Source organism: Canis aureus, chromosome 22, assembly GCF_053574225.1.
Source record: "Canis aureus isolate CA01 chromosome 22, VMU_Caureus_v.1.0, whole genome shotgun sequence".
NCBI classification, from domain to species: Eukaryota; Metazoa; Chordata; class Mammalia; order Carnivora; family Canidae; genus Canis; species Canis aureus.
Genome location: NC_135632.1, coordinates 41,000,827 through 41,017,631, shown reverse-complemented (window position 1 = coordinate 41,017,631; position 16,805 = coordinate 41,000,827). Strand labels below are relative to the sequence as shown.

The following is a 16,805-nucleotide window of genomic DNA, read 5'->3' as shown; positions in this document are numbered from 1 at the left end:
GCTGGGGAGGCCTAACTCCCTGTTTATATACCAGAATGGGGAATTGGCAGGCAACTGTTTCAACAGCCTGGACACACCACACACCACACACCCTCGTGTCCCCGTGGATCTGAGCTAAGCCCCAAACTGGAATGCCCCTGAACACAACTACCTCTTAAAATCCTACTCATCTGTCAGCACTTCACTTCATCTTCCCTAATTCTGCCCACCTCCTAGATACTGCTACCTTCCTAGTGATGTCACCACACTCTACTTTACCCTCCTGTGGGCCAGACATCTGTTCTAGTACATACAGATACTTGTTAAGTATCTGGGTGTGAATAATCATAAAAAATAAGAGTGGGAACCACAGCACACATTGGCTAAAGACAGGATGTGGTAACACACTCCACACAGGTCAGTCTACACAAGTCTCCTGAGACTCAACAGCAGTTGTGTTTCAGACCTTAGCAATCACAGTTGTAGGTGTGAGCCTTATGGCTCTATTTTTAAAAGCACTATCTATCTGTTTATGCCCACAATGATTCTATACTTAAGAGTTTTTAAGTACTTGAAAATTTTTAAAAATATATTTTAAAACTACTGAAACAGAAAGCTGCTTTGATTGGAGCAGACTGCCAAATCAACTTCCTTGTGCTAGAGTCCCCTGACAAAGACATAGGGAAAGTGCCATCTGCATGATATAAATCAGAGTAGGGGGCAACTTTTCCTAAGGGAGAAACAGCCTGAACTTCAAGGTCTGAGAACCTAATTTGCTCTTGAGCAATTAGGCCCCTGGAGTGATTCCTGGGGCCCCACAGATGTTCTTGTCGCATGTTATTTCGCTATTTCTCACCCACTCCTCCGGCAGGCCCCTTTGGCTTCTAGGACAACAGATACAAAGGAGCAAGTTTCATATCTGTTCAACCTACTATAAAGAATAAACTGTAACATAAAAATCGAATTTTAATGAAAAATTTTTGAAATCTTTGTGCATAATAATCTTATAAAGTGTATCTCTACCAGTTTCTTCCATCATAGGACCTTCAATTTAAACTATAATAAAAAGGGTTACCTGTAAAGAATGTTCTGCGAGGTGAATCCCACGAATGAGATTCAGAGCAGCACACATGATGTTGAGAATAAGCGAGAGGACGCCTAGGGCTGTCACCGGTTCCATTCGAAAATTAGGAGCTTCACAATTAAAAAAAATAAGTGTCTAGTGAAAATAATTTCTATATGAAAGAAAAATCAACAGAGACATGAACTAGACCTCCATTAATAAAAGGCTCAGTATGATAAACACAGAATTACAAACATATTAATTAAAAGCAGCTGCTGTTAGCAAAAAAGGCAAGAAATGAAGGACAGAATGGATCTGGGAATCCTAAGTGAGTTCTTTCGGAAAGGGGTCCTTCTCTGAGTAAGCACAGGTTTTTCAAGGCCTGATTTTTTTTCTATTTAAAGCAGCGGTTCTCAGCCATGAATGATTAGCCCCTCAGTGGACATCTGGCAATGCCTAGAGACATTTTGGGTTGTCAACAATGGTGAACAGGGTATTACTGCATCTACTGGGTAGAGGCCATGAAGGCTTGCATCCTAAAATGCACAAGACAGTCCCTCAGAAATGAAGGATTATCCAGTACAAAATGTCAATATGGCTTAGGTTGAGAAATTCTGATTTAAAGCAATTTATGGCTTTATTTGTAAATTGGTTGTCAAACTCTGACAGCATTTCTATCATACACTTCAACTCTCAGCTTCTAAACTAGGACAGTATTCAGTGTCTCCTGTGCTTCTGGAGCAATCTACAGCAAACACAGTTTCTTAAATTCTAAAATAATTGGGAAGAGGAGGGAAACACTGATTATTTGAGCTGTAAGCTGTCTCCTGAAGTCTAGAACAAATAAATGATCATTCTCTCTTCAAAGATACCTGCTGAGACTGATTCTGGGTCACACAATTAAATGTGATTCCCACCCCCCACCCCCATTCTCTTACTATGATCTTTTACAATCATCCCTTCTGGTCCTTACATTTCCTACATACACATACACACATGCACACACATATAAATATCTAGCCACAACCCAACTGATGCTTATTGTTAGTGTGTTAGACTTTCCACTGAGCTATCAAAGTTCCTGTTAGAACAGAACATGCTACCTGTAAAGATTCTAGCCTCAGGACAATAGGGTGAGTCAAACCACAGTAAAATGTCCTAGAAAAATAAGCAAGTTGACATTTTCTGGATTTTGCTTCTCTTGTCTAAGTGGTTAAAAAACAAAATACATATTATAAAGTTACCCCATCTTTACATAAGGCAAAAGAAGCGGCTTGGCACTCAACTACCCATTCTTCTTTCTATGAAAGTTAAGTCGATCGATCCCCAATATAAACTACAACTTACTGATTGGCATGAGAGCCAATCCAGGAATGTATTGGTTGGAATAGATTAAATCAAAACACAAAGTTAAGTAAAAAATGTGAACATTTTAATACACCACTTCTAAAGATCAAGCAATGAGTTTAGTATAAAAACTGTTAAAATAATGAGACTGTTAGAGTATAGATAACTATTTCAAAGAAGGATTCAGTTCTTACACCATTACAGAATGTTTAAAATGTAAATACCACTTTCATGGAAAATTGGTTTGTGTGTAATTGTAACAAGGAATGCAAAAAAATCATGCTTTGTTATATGCTGGGTATTGAATGGCTAATGATGTTAATGCCAGGCTAAGTCACAGAATGCCAGGGCACTCAGCTCAGAAATCCACAGGGATAGAGGGACATCCCCACAGCTCATGGAAAACCAGAGTGACAGCACTAGAACTCTAGCTCTGACCCTGTCCAATCTCATCCCCAAGGCCCTTCCCTCCCTCTGTCAGGGAGGGCAGGGGTTTGTTTCTCATTGGAGATTTGCAGTATTTCACTAAGTGATAAGATAAGGACTCACTGTTAAAGGGAAAAATAGAGAGAAAGTGGGGGAGGGAGAGAGCGGGAAAGGGAGAGAAACAGAGCATGTACAAATCTTTACTTACAGTTTAGTAAGTGACTTCCAGCAAAACAGAATGCATCTGTTTTATATTTAAACTTAGTGGACTTCATCCTGATTAAGCAATCTGCCAAGTCACTCTTCTGAATTTCATTATAAGAGTTGCCCCTTCCCCTGATCAACTCACTATCATAACAGTAAAGTGTTTTTTGACAGTCACCTGGAAACAGGATCAGTCCATATTTTTCCTCACATATTTTATAAACATCCACCCTCAAAAAACACCTCCTTGATAAAAAAAAAAAAAAAAAAAAAAACAATGTCCATTTGAAATACTTAAAGTCACCTCACTTTCATTGACACAAGAGCACAGCAAACCACTTACCAGGCTCCAAGTGTATCTGTGTGTGACCATTCATTATCCCATTTGCCACATCTGTGTCCTCCAGAGTGAGAACTACTGGAGGCTGGAACTCCAGCTCCTCCTGAATTTTTTCTAAGCTGCTGTCCATCTGAATGGAACTTATATGGTTAAAATGCCACTTCACTTTCTGAATGACACTGTCTGTAAAAGGAGAGCAACCCAAGTTAAACATTTGCTTCGGAATGGGTATTATAGAACAGTATGTGCAAAATGAAGTTTACATTTCTAAGCAAGCTGGTAAGTCAGCCAGATTCTGAGAGTGTTGAGGTATACCTAAAGGTCAAATGATTACTATATGACGTTACTGGTCTCATCAATCTCTTCAGTGCATGATACTTAAAAGGTGAGTGTCTACAGAGAAAGCAGTAATGCTTTCCAGAACCTCCATGATGAGGGAGTTGAGGGATAGGGGCTTGAGTCTTAGCCACTACTGATAGTACAATCCTGGGCAATTCACAGAATGTTCCAAAGCTTAGAAAGGGGAGACAGTTATTCTTGAACTAATTACCTCTAAAAAAGGCATGTGAGAAAAAAATTATAAATAAATATGAATATATTGTGCAAACTAAGATGATATATTTGAAAGGTATTGGTTTTAGTTATTTTATTTTTCTTAGTATTAAGCCAGTACCAAGTTTAAATAAGTATTTGAAGTGAGCTTCATACATATTGGCAAAGCAAAACAATGCCTAATGCACACATAACAACAGCTACTATTATATTTGCCTCTCACTCAGCAGTGAGGAAACATGATGTTGGGGAAGGGTCTGCTGTCAAATCAAGCACACCACTTTAGAAGGCACATGCAGAGCCGGGGAAGGGGGGAGGGAAGAACAGTCAGCAGCTGCTATCAACTGGTAGTCAAGGGATGTCTCAGCTGTGGTGTTTGGGGCTAGCAAGCCCTCTTTGGAGGAGGAAGTGGGGCTGAGAGCAGTGGTGAACTAGGCCTCACAGGGAGACTTGGGGAGAACGTTTGCTCTGTGTTACAGGTCTAGGCAGAGGCCTGTGTGCCAGGGATTTTCCCAGCACCTTTGGGTGACCAAGAAATGCATCAGCCAGTGGACCACATGAGGGAGTATGAGGGCTTTGGCAATCAGGCCAGAAAGCGCATGGGGCAACACTTCTTGGCACCTACCGAGTGCTGAGACAGCAGCTGTTTATACAGAAACCACAGAATGCCCCCCACCTCCCACCTCAACTCTTGTTCTCCCAAGAGCTCAGAATGACTTGACTCGCCTGAGAAAAACAGAGCATACACTATTAATTATCAGGCTGTGTTCTAAAGCCTCTGAGCCTCTACAAGGCCTCTCTGGCAAGGTCTAGGAAAAAAACCTATCCTCTTCCAAAGCAGTATGCCTCAGACCTCTGAGTGAAGGGCCAGTTTTTCTTATTTCCAAATGGTTGTAAAAATATTGGTTGTAGATATTTTGATAAAATGCAATAAAAAAACTGCAGGAATACCAAATTACTGTACGAATGAATAAACACATTATTCTCATTTTTCTGTACCTACCTCATGACAGAAGAACAAGTTCACATACCACCTTTTGAGTAATACTTTTCTAGAGCAGGGGTTGGCAAATCTTCTTAAACAGCCAGGTAAATATCTTTGGCTTCTAGACCCCATATGGTCTTTGTCACAGCTACTCAACTCTGCGGAAGGGCAAAGCAGCCACAGGCGATCCATAAAAGAATGAGCGTAGGATGCATTCCAATTTATTTACAAAAACAGGCAGCTGGCCCTTGGACCACAGGTTTGCTGACCCCTGCTTCAGAGGACTATGGTGAATAACCAAGACAGGTTTCACCATTCCCCAATGCTGCCTCACAGTCTATGAGGAGATGGAAAGCCAGTGCTAAACTATGAAGCTTTCTGGGCCACTTCAATCACTATGAAATGTCAGCGTACCAGGTTGATCTCCAGTGACATGTTATAGCACCTCCAGGATTCGCCCTGATTGTCAAAGCCAAACCTAAACCATCAATCCTAGACATACAATGCCATAAGAGAGAATGATATGTAAGAAAGAGGATTACAAACCAAACTCGAGAAAGGCATATGGCCTGGAGGCTAGGCCAATACAGGTGGTATCATAGGAAGCTGTGAATTCCCACCACACGGTCTCCAGGAAACAGAAGGCCATGGCTGCTGGACACTGGCGGGAGCAGATAGCCATGCAAGCCACATCCCGCAAAGAAGAAAAACTGAAACAAAAGGGCAACATCTCCATTACCAGGGAGCAGACCCTTGTACTCCCACCCCATACTCGGACACAGCATGCTTGCGCCGGCACCTGCCTGGCCTTGAACAGCCCTGTAGCCATTTGCTGCATGTATAGTGTCTCTTCAGCGGGCCTACCTGGCACTGTGCCTTTTGTGTGCTTTCTCTAAAATAGCAGTTATTTGCCACTGCTAGTGCGTGATCACTCTTTTTGATTCCCGCACGAGAAATGCACATTCCACTAAGAAGGGATAGCCCCAGACTTCACTGAATCTATAGAGCAAAATATTTTTCTTCTTTAATCGACATCAATAGCTTTCTAATGTTAAATTATCCTGGAGTCTTGAAATAAAGCCTTCTGGGTGGTAAGTTTGTACATATTCACATACACACAACTGCTGGATTTAGTTTGCTAATGTTTGATTTAGGTCTTTTCTGTTTATGCAAAGTAAGATTGACCTATAATTTTCCTTTCTTTTACTGTCTCCATCTGGTTGTGGTATTGGGGTTATTCTGGTCTCATAAAACTGATGCAGTTTTTTTCCTTTATTGACTGCTTTTCAGACTGTCATTGTGCTATCATTTCAAGTTCTGGGGACTTGAGTTCTTCTCTCTGTGGTGTCTATGGACTCCCACTCATTGTAGAATATCTCCTTTGGTGTTCTGTAATTTTTGGCGAGAGGGCACCAGTGGACCTTTTCCTTTCCTGTAAGAATCTCTCAAGCACTGAGTTGTGGCACACTTCTTCCACAGTGGTTTTCCATTCGCTTTGGCCAGCTACTCCAGGAGTAACATCAGTCTGGAACCAATACTGATAATTGAACCTTGGTTTAGGAATTCCTAGACCATGGGAAATATAAACTTAAACTCCAATCCTACATAAGGCACAGAAGTAGGGTTTGGTTTCTTAGATAAGACTTTATTTTTCCTTCCCATTCAAAGCCAAGTAGAGATGAGTAACTCCTGTACTGGTGAGCAGCTATTTCTCACCTATCACCCTTCCACCAGGGCTGTCGTCTGACAACAATCCCTTCTTCGTGCATGGGTCTTGTCCCAACACCTCACCCTACACAAGCCCAAAGACCTCTCCCTTTACGGGTGCTGAAACTCAAGCCCCGAGCTTACCATCACTGATTACCCAGGAGCCTCAGTGTCAGCTCACACGCTTAGCACCCTGATTTCCTGTTCCCCTCGTTTCTGACACCTTGGGAATTCATTTCAAGCTCAGCTACACATTTAAAACACTTTGTCGGGGCTGCCTGGGTGGCTCAGTGGTTGAGCATCTGCCTTTGGCTCAGGGCATGATCCCAGAGTCCTGGGATCAAGTCCTGCATCTATGCCTCTGCCTATGTCTCTGCCTCTCTCTCCCTCTCTGTGTTTGTCATGAATAAATAAATAAAATCTTAAAAAATAAAATATAATAAAACAAGTTTTCATGTACATTTACCTGCATTTCGGGATGTTTCTGACAAAGAGTTTTTAGGTTATATTGTTCTATCATCCTTTTATAACTGGAAGTCTCTGTATAAAAACTCTGTCAATTGAAAAAAAAAAAAAAAAAGGATAACCTCCTCCTTATATGAGTAACTTTCCAGGAGGGCTTAAGTCTTTTTAGAATGAGGGCACTTCTTTTTGAAAGAGGAGCCCTATTTGAGGGCTGATGTGCATCTCCCAGAAAGGTATGTTGAAGTCCTAACTCCCAGTACCTGTGAAAATGTCCGTATTTAAAAATAGTCTTTAAGATACAATCAAGATAAAATAAGGTTATAATAGATGTGGGTAGCCTCCATCCAACGACTGGTGTGAAATTTCATTACAGAGATACAGGGTAGAAGGCCATGTAAACAAGAAGACAGTGAGTGATTGGTTAACTCTTGTGAATGACTAGGACTGCCAGCAGCCACTAGGAGGTAGTGGAGAGGCACGAGAAAGGTCTTCTTCAAGAGAGTGCAGCCCTGCCTGATTTCAGACTTCTGGCCTCCAGAACTGTGAGAGAATAAATTTCTGTTGTTTTATTTATTTTTTTAAGATTTATTTATTCACGAGAGAGAGACAGAGAGAGAGAGTGGCAGAGACACAAGCAGGCTCCATGCAGGGAGCCTGATGTAGGACTCGATCCCAGGACTCCAAGATCACACCCTGGGCAGAAGGTAGGTGCTAAACCACTGAGGCACCCAGGGATCCCCGATTTCTGTTGTTTTAATTTGTTAATGGTAAACGGGGGGAAATATTTGTGAATATTTCATCTAAAATATGATTGAACAGAATATTTTACATTCCAGTTTTCATTGGCTATGATACTGCCACTGCACAAAGCTACATTCCAGTTTTCAAAAAACTATTGAAGCACCCAGAATTTCATTTGAAGTCACAGCCTTTTTTTTTTTTTTAATCAGAGGAAAGGTTTCCAATTTGCAGCTCAGCACCAAGTTCCCAAAAGATGTTAGATAATCAGAGCATAATGAGGAAGGGACATCGAGGAAGGTGGTTTCAGGCACCCAGAGAAAGGAGCCACTAATGGAGGCAGACATAGCTGTTTTTGGTCCTGAGCACCCAGAGCCCGCAGCACAGGGTGACAGCTGCATGTACTTACCATCTGGCACCCCCTTAGGCCCATCCCTTCTCACCTGACCACACCACCAAGCCTGGACTTCTCCTTTCGTTTTTCTGATTCTGAGGCTGAAATCCCCTTAAAGGACCCCACCTTATCAGGTCAACTAAAAATGTACATTCAAGGGGACTGGGTCGGTGAGGGCCTAAATAATGGAAAACAGGGATGTAAAATCTATGACAAGCCATTTTGATATTTCAAAACCTGCCTAGCCCCTAATACCTTCTATAGAATGGCTTCTTGCTCTAAGTCCTAGAATAAGAAACAGTATAACACATGAAGCGCAACCATCAGGGCCCAGCTGCCTGCCCTACCACTTAATAACAGGACAACCTCAGCTAAATCCCTGAACCTCACTTTCCTCCTCTGTAAAATGGGTAGAATACTCTTACCCACCTCACAAGCCAATAAAGAGCTTAGCATATGTCTGCCATATAGAAAAAAAACACTAGCCACAATTACTAGGATTATTGGAACCACTTGATTCCTATTTCCACTGGAGCATTTTCCCCACTGTATTATATTTAGTTAGATATTGCTCTTGCTCCCTCATGAGTTCCTTCAAAAAAGGGACCTATTGTGCTCATTACTCATTCCCCTGCTCCTGTTACATAAGAAAAGTTTTAAAATCTAAAATTTTTTATAAAGTGAAAAATTTATAAAAGAGAAACTATAGGCAAGAACCATAGTCTTTTATTTTCTTGGCTTTCCCACTCTTTTTCCTTCCCTGATTTTTAATCTAGATTCTACCCTGCTCCATCTAAGATAGAGATATTGATAGAATAAACTATCAAACTAAACGCATGAAAACTGACTGAGGGACACCTGAGTGGCTCAGTGGTTTGGCTCAGGGCATGATCCCGGGGTCCTGGGATCGAGTTCTGCATCGGGCTCCCCGCAGGGAGCCTGCTTCTCCCTCTGCCTATGTCTCTGCCTCTCTGTCTCTCATGAATAAATAAATAAATAAAATCTTAAAAAAAAAAAAAACTGATTGAACCCAGGGCTCCTGATGCTAATGAGCATTCCACTAACAGAAGGGCAGGAGTGGGAGCAGCATGCTCCATGCAGGGGTGGAACAATCATGCTCCCTTGATTCTGTGGCCATAAATATATACCACCTCAGACCACTGTCTGACAGTAGACCCATTCAGCATGCTGTGTGATCAGCCTCATGTTACCCTGACATAATGGTTAAAAGCAAACCAAAGTTTACAAAAGTGAACATGCTTGCTTACTGTATATTGAAGTCACATCCTTCTGCAGAACCTCGACCTGGGTACTGGGCCAGTCGCAAGGCTAAAGTCTTGAGCCGTCTCCTGCATTCCAGAAAATCTTGGGTGTGGTAAAAGTCAGTGGAAGCTGAGAGGGGCAGTCCATCCCTCACCCTCACCACACAGGCAAAAAGGATCATAGACATGGTCTGCAGGGGAAGTCATGAGGACACCTGGGGAAAGCAAGGTCATCTTGTTACTGAGGGCAGATGATGGTGACAGAGGCATCCCTGCCCTTGAAATGTCACTCTGTTTCACCCTCACCCGCACTGGAACTGCAAATGTTGCCTGTAGAATTACTTTCCTGGCCTCTGCTGCTATGTTAGTTGCTCCCTCTCGTTCTCCCTTCATTTTCCTTCCTGTCTCTTCTTCACCTGTATTCCCCTTTCCCTTCTCTAACAAGTCCCTCTCTTTCCAGAATTAAATCAACTAGAATGAGGGAGAATGGGATAGAGAAGCAAGGAAGCAGCACCATAAAGGCTCAGGAGCAACAGCAAAGACATTGGGCAGCCAGGACACAGATAGCAACATGGCCCCAAAGGGAAAGGAAGCACCTGACACTGAAGCAGCAGGGATGCACAGTGACCTGTGCACTTCAGGTCACCCTGGGGAGGTACGGTTTGAGCAGTTTAGTTGTCTAATCCTCACCTGCAGTGGAAGGATTCTGAGCATCCAACCTGAAGCTGTTGGCACAGAGAACAGAAGGCAAAAATGGAGCTGAGAGAGTGTAGTAGGTCTTCTAGAATTTCTGCAAATGTTTGATACCAAGCCAGTCTTCAAAATGATGACTGAGTCCCTACAGATAGCTAAAGGAAGTCATTTAGCAAATTCTATTACATAAAGATACTAAATATTTGGCCATGATATGTGGGCACTGTTAAGAAGCAAAAAGAAACAGATTCTGAGCCTTCATGGTGCCCTTGGCAAATCGGAACAAGGTGCTTCTCACGGTAGAAACAGCCTGGACCAGTTCTGCTGGCAGAGCCTGGCTGGGTTTGAACCCCATCTGTTAACTCTGCAGGTGCTGGCACAGGGCATACCCTACATGTGAAGGCTGTGGCAGCCCCACAACCAGGAATTAGTGAGGTGGTCACTGCAGCTTTAATGGGTCTCTCTGTGCACCACATATCCTGTTTCACAGATTGGGTTTTTGAGGTCCTCTACCTGATAGGATGTTAATAGGTGCATCCACTGGTGGACTTTTCGTTCCAAGAACTCCAAAGATGTAACCTCATTTGACCTCTCATTTCCTACAAATAGGAAGAAAGGGGAACCCCTATGATGCACACTCTTCTCTTCACCTCTGTGCCTCTATGTATTCTTTGCCTGTGTCTGCTACTCCTCTGACAATCCCATATCCAAATGCACATTAAGGACTGTCTCCAGTCCCCCCTTTCCATGAAACCTTCCCAGATGCGTCCAGCCGGAAGTACTTCTACCTTCTCTAAATTCTCAGAGAGCCTCTTTGTTCTCTATTTTACTAATTTATCATTTCCATTACCTAAATATAAGTTCTAAGAATAAAGACCATATCTGGAATGGATAAATGAATAACTATTCCCATTTTATCCATGAAGAAATTGGTGTTGTAAAAAAAGGAGAAGGCAAGAAGAAAGCTTGAGTCTACTAGCTAACAGATCTTATAAAGTCCATTTGTCCCATCTCCTCACACTTCCACTGGGCAGTAAAAATGTGAAAAGTCCCAGGAAAAATATCTCCACAGACAAAATTGCTAAGTTCCTAGCACCACTGGCAGAGCCTGGCCAACTGCCAGAAGGCCCTGTGGGCTGTACCCCAGCTACTTGGCCAATGCTGAGACCTCCAGCACCAAAGAGGTCATGGGGGCTGGAGTGTATGGAAGCTAATCTCATTACCTTCGTATACTGTCATGAATGTTTAAAATATTTAATTTAGAAAGCATTTTTAAAAAATTTACAGGCACAAAGCCCTGATAGAGACAGGGGAAGACTATAAGATCAATTTGAGACTAGGGCTTAGGGGTGAAACAAGATCCACAACTTGCTTGCTCTCCTGAGATCAGTGTTATTTCAGTGAATGAAAGTTATAGACATTCTGCAATGCATGTAGAGAAGTGTTTAAGAATACCTGTAATGAAGATGTTTCTGAGAACACTACTTGTTAAGAACAAGAACAACTTCAATATGAATGTTAGGCCAATATGAAAAGACATTGATCACTCCCTACACCCTACCCCCACCTTAAAAAGGAGAGTGAGACACACACACAATGAAGCAATGGGATATGAAGAGAGTCAGAGGCAGGACAGAAGCACCTCAAGGCAAAATAAGAAACTTTCTAGGAGGCTGAGTAAATTCTATGTTCTTCAAGGGAAAGTAGGCGCGTATGCCAATTGTCAATTCCCAAATAACCCTCTCTAGTGCTATTTTTTATAGAATATCTACTATGTGCCAGGTTATTGTGTTAAACCAGTAAAAAGGAAAACTGTGACCTTTCCAAGTGACAGTAATCTAAGAACCAGTTCTACCACTCTCTAAAGACCCAAACATCCCCTCCAGGCTCTCTACTTCACCCACTTGCTCCTCTTGGTGATGAAACCTGCCTCTCCCCAAACAATAGCATTCAAGATAAATAAAACTGTCAGTTCTATCAAGTTACTAGTACTGCAAACTAGTAAAACCCAAACCCATTTAAGATATTTTAAAATTTTTATGATGCTGTGATATTAAATGTTACTTGTATTTGTGTACATGTATGAGTGTGTGAATGTACAGGATGGCAGCTGTCTGAAGGATGGGGGGATTTTATACACTGCTGTGGAAGAGCCTAAGAACAGAGACACCAGCTTCTTTTTCTTTGTGACATATACTTTATATTCCAAAACATGAAAAATCTTAATGCAAAGAGAGTCTCATCTTTGTATCTTCACAGTGTCTGGTTAAGGATCTGTAGGGATCTGACATTTGCAAATTCAGGTTATGAGCTATGATGAGATGGTCTATACTTGGATAAGAGATCTGACTGCGGCTCAAAAAAGAATGAACTGAGGACTTCTGAAATGGTGGAGTTTAAGTACTTTTTCCTACTCTCACTAATAGTACTAAAAACTATAGACATTATATATAAAATAAACATAAACACTTGAAAGGTGGAGAGAAGAAGGCAGACTGGCTAGGGACTTTGGGACCTGAGGAATGACACAGCTGTGAGCTTGCTCAGTTTTCTTTTTGCCTCATATATCCTGGTCTTGGTGCTGGAGAAGCTGGCAATCAAAAATGCCAATGAATGTAGACCAAAAAAAAAAAGAAAAGCCCCAACAATGAAAAAAAATAAAGCCTTCTCTCTCTAGCCAAAGAACCAGGAAGGATGTGTGCAGCCTAGCAAAACAGAAAAGTTTCAGACAAAAACATTTTACTCCAGCCAAACACCACAGAAAAACCTGCAGCCATCATATATCCACAACAAAGGCTGAATTAAGAGCCCAGACTTCTACTCTTGCCTGGCAGTAATGGCGTGTCCCCTCCTCCTCAATTTCCCATGCTGCTGGGGTGTCAGAGAAGACCAGGTAGGGAGCTACTGGGAGCAAAGAGCCAACCTCTCCCCCTGTATCATTAAGGAGACAGAATTCCTACCTATGGCCAGCAATAATAAGCAGCCCCTCTCCTTCAGGAAGCCCAAAGGGGCCCAGTTGGGAAACCTGAACTTTACTCCCACCTGGCAGTAATGAGATAGCAACTCCCACCTCCCCTACTAACACAATGTCAACAAAGGCCCCCCAAAAAAGATCTAAATGAGATCCAGTCTCATAACAAAATGTCCAGGTTTCAATCAAAATTCACCAGTCATCCAAAGAACCAGGAAAATCTCAGCTTGAATATAAAGAAACCATCAACTGATGCTAACACCAAGATGATAGACTTTGAAGTAACCATCATAAAAATGCTTCAGTGAGCAGTTATAAACACGCCTGAAACAAATGAAAAATTAAAAGTCTCAGCAAAGAAATACAAGACATAAAGAACCAATTGGAAGCTTTAGACTTTCAAAAAGACAATAACTGAAGTAAAAAATTCAACAGATGAGAGCAACAGCCAAACAGCGGGAACAGAAGAATGAATCAAATCAGTAAACACGAAGAGAGAACATAAAAATTATTTAATTTGAACAATCTGAGAACATTAGATTGAAAAATATACAGAGCCTCAGGAATGTAGGACAGTAATAAATTATCTAAGATACATGTCACTGAAGCAGAGGAGAAAGAGGTAAGGGCTGAAAAAGTATTCAAAGAAATGTCCGAAAACTTCCCATACTTGGCAAGGACAAGCCAACAGATTCAAAAAGCAGAATAAATCCCAAAAAGGAGGGACGCCTGGGTGGCTCAGTGGATGAGCATCTGCCTTTGGCTCAGGTCGTGATCCCGGGGTCCGGGATCAGGTCCGATGTCGGGCTCCCTTCAGGTAGCCTGCTTCTCCTTCTGCCTGTGTCTCTGCCTCTCCCTGTGTGTCTCTGGTGGATAAATAAAATCTTTAAAAAAAATTTCAAAAAGGATAAATCCAAGTAAATCCATACCAACAAACACAATAGCCAAACTTAATAAAACTAATAATAATATAGGTAGGTTGAAAGTAAATGAACAGAAAAAATATGCCAAGCAAACATTAATCAAAAGAAAGAGTGGGCGCCTGGGTGGCTCAGTCAGTTAAACATCCAACTCTTGATTTCAGCTCAGGTCATGTTCTCAGGGTCCTGGGACTGAGTCCTACATTAGGTTCTGTGCTCAGCCAGAAGTCTGCTTGAGGATTCTCTCTCTCCCTTTCCCTCTGCTTCAGCTCACATTCTCTCCCTCTCTCAAATAAAAAAGAGTGAGTATATTAATATCAAATAAAGCAGACTTCAAAGCAAAGAAAATTCCAAAGATGGAGAAGAACATTATATAATGATTAAAGAATAAATCTACCAAGAAGACATAAAACTAAATGTATATGCACCAAACAACAAAAATGTAACATAGATGAGGAAAAATTGATAAAGCCGAAGGAGAAATAGACAAACCCATAATTACAGTTGAAAATTTCAATATCACTCTCAACAACTGACAGAAAACCAGCAAAGATATAGAAGATCTCAACAACACTATGAGCCAAAGTATATACTCAACATTTATAGAACACTCCACCCAACAACAGAGTTCCTTTCAAGTACCCATGGAACAGATAGCAAGATAGGTGTGGCCATAAAACAAACCTCAACAAATTTTTAAAAAATGCTTACAGAGCGTGTTCTGGGACCACAATGTAATCAATCTAGAAAATAATAACAGAGAGGTACTAAAAACCTCCAAACACTTAAAAGTAAACAACACACTTTCAAATAACCAAGAGTCAAAAAGGAAGTCTTGAAGGAAATTTAAAAATACACTGAGTAAAAAGGAAAACATTTCAAAATTTGCGGGACACAGCTCAAATACCGCTAAGAGGAAAATTTAAGCACCAAATGGTAATATTAGAAAAAATAATAAGGGAATACTATAAATAACTCTACACCCATAAATCTGACAGCATACATGAAATGGTCAATTCCTCAAAAAAGCTCTAACTACCACAATTCGCCCAATATGAAATAGGTAATTTAAACAATCTTACAACCAAATTTCCTATTAAGAAATTTTCACTTGTAACTTTAAAACTTCTGAAATCTTCAAGTCCAGATGGTTTTCACTTAGATTCTACCAAACATATAAAAAATGTGAAAATCCTTAATAAATTATTAGCAACCTGGGATCCCTGGGTGGCGCAGCGGTTTGGCGCCTGCCTTTGGCCCAGGGCGCGATCCTGGAGACCCGGGATCGAATCCCATGTCGGGCTCCCGGTGCATGGAGCCTGCTTCTCCCTCTGCCTGTGTCTCTGCCTCTCTCTCTCTCTCTGTGACTATCATGAATAAATAAATAAAATCTTTAAAAAATAAAATAAAAAAAAAAAATTATTAGCAACCTGAATTAAGCAATATAATAAAAAGAATCAGACACAATAACCAAGTGAGATTTATTCCAAGGATGCAAAGCTGGCTTAACATAGTAAAATCAATCACTATAATCCATTATATTAACAGGCTAAAAGAAAAATCACACAATGATATCAATTACTATAGAAAGGGCATCTGAGGGATCCCTGGGTGGCGCAGAGGTTTGGCGCCTGCCTTTGGCCCAGGGCGTGATCCTGGAGACCCAGGATCGAATCCCACATCGGGCTCCCGGTGCATTGAGCCTGCTTCTCCCTCTGCCTGTGTCTCTGCGCCTCTCTCTCTCTCTCTGTGACTATCATAAATAAATAAAAATTAAAAAAAAAAAAAAAAAAAGAAAGGGCATCTGATAAAATTCAACACCCCTTCATGATAAAACTTTCAGCAAAATAGGAATAGAGGTGAATTTCCTCAACTAGGTGAAGAGCAACTACAAAAAAGCCTATGGTTAACATCATACTTAATGGTTAAAGACTGAATGTTTTCCCTCTAAAATCAGGAATGAGGATGCTGTTCTCACAATGACTATTAAACACATTACTGGAAGTTCTACCCAGTGCAGTAAGGCAAGAAGTAGAAATAAAAGGCATACGGATAGGAAAGGAAGAAACAAAACTACTCCTATTTGCAGATGACATAATCACCTACATGAAAAATCCTGAGAAGCCTACCAAAAAACCTCCTAGAACTAATGAGTTCAACAAGGTTGCAAGACATAAGATCAACACACAAAAATCAACTGTACTTCTATAAACTAGCAAGGACACATAGAAACCAAAATTAAAAATAAAATACTATTTAAAATCATGCCAAAAAAATCTCAATAAAACTATTATTTTTAAAATACAATACCTAGGTATAAATCTAACAAAACATGTACAGGGCTCCTATGCTGAAAACTACAAAACACTGCTGAAAAGAAGTCAAAGAAATCTTTTTTTTTTTAAGATTTTATTTATTTATTCATGAGAGAGAGAGAGAGAGAGAGAGAGAGAGAGAGAGAGGCAGAGACACAGGCAGAGGGAGAAGCAGGCTCCGTGCCAGGAGCCTGACGCAGGACTCGATCCCGGGACTCCAGGATCGCGCCCTGGGCCAAAGGCAGGCGCCAAACCGCTGAGCCACCCAGGGATCCCCGAAGAAGTCTTTAAATAAATGAGGAAATATACTATGATCATGGATCAGATGACTCAACAAAGACATTAATTCTCCCCCAAAGTGATAAATATGTTTAATGCACTTCCTACAAAAATCTCAGAAATGACTTTGTAGAGATAGATAAGATTATTCTAAAATTTATGTAG

General features: G+C 41.1%; 1 protein-coding gene across 6 annotated transcripts in view; it reads right to left on the bottom strand.

Moving 5' to 3' along the window:
- Positions 1 to 16,805, bottom strand: part of SEC22C (SEC22 homolog C, vesicle trafficking protein) — a 28,856-nt gene that overhangs the window by 7,045 nt on the left and 5,006 nt on the right. For 4 of the 6 annotated variants that reach the window (XM_077865613.1, XM_077865609.1, XM_077865610.1 and 1 more), the window contains exons 2-5: positions 9,469 to 9,677; positions 5,443 to 5,606; positions 3,363 to 3,542; positions 1,055 to 1,173 (exon numbers count right to left, since the gene is read on the bottom strand). In XM_077865613.1, coding sequence (XP_077721739.1) covers positions 1,055 to 1,173; positions 3,363 to 3,542; positions 5,443 to 5,606; positions 9,469 to 9,650 — 645 coding nt within the window. In that variant the 5' untranslated portion in view covers positions 9,651 to 9,677. Of the gene's footprint in view, positions 1 to 1,054; positions 1,174 to 3,362; positions 3,543 to 5,442; positions 5,607 to 9,468; positions 9,678 to 10,152; positions 10,188 to 10,668; positions 10,755 to 16,805 lie in introns of all 6 variants that reach the window. The other 2 variants (XM_077865612.1, XM_077865614.1) reach the window with 2 other exon arrangements.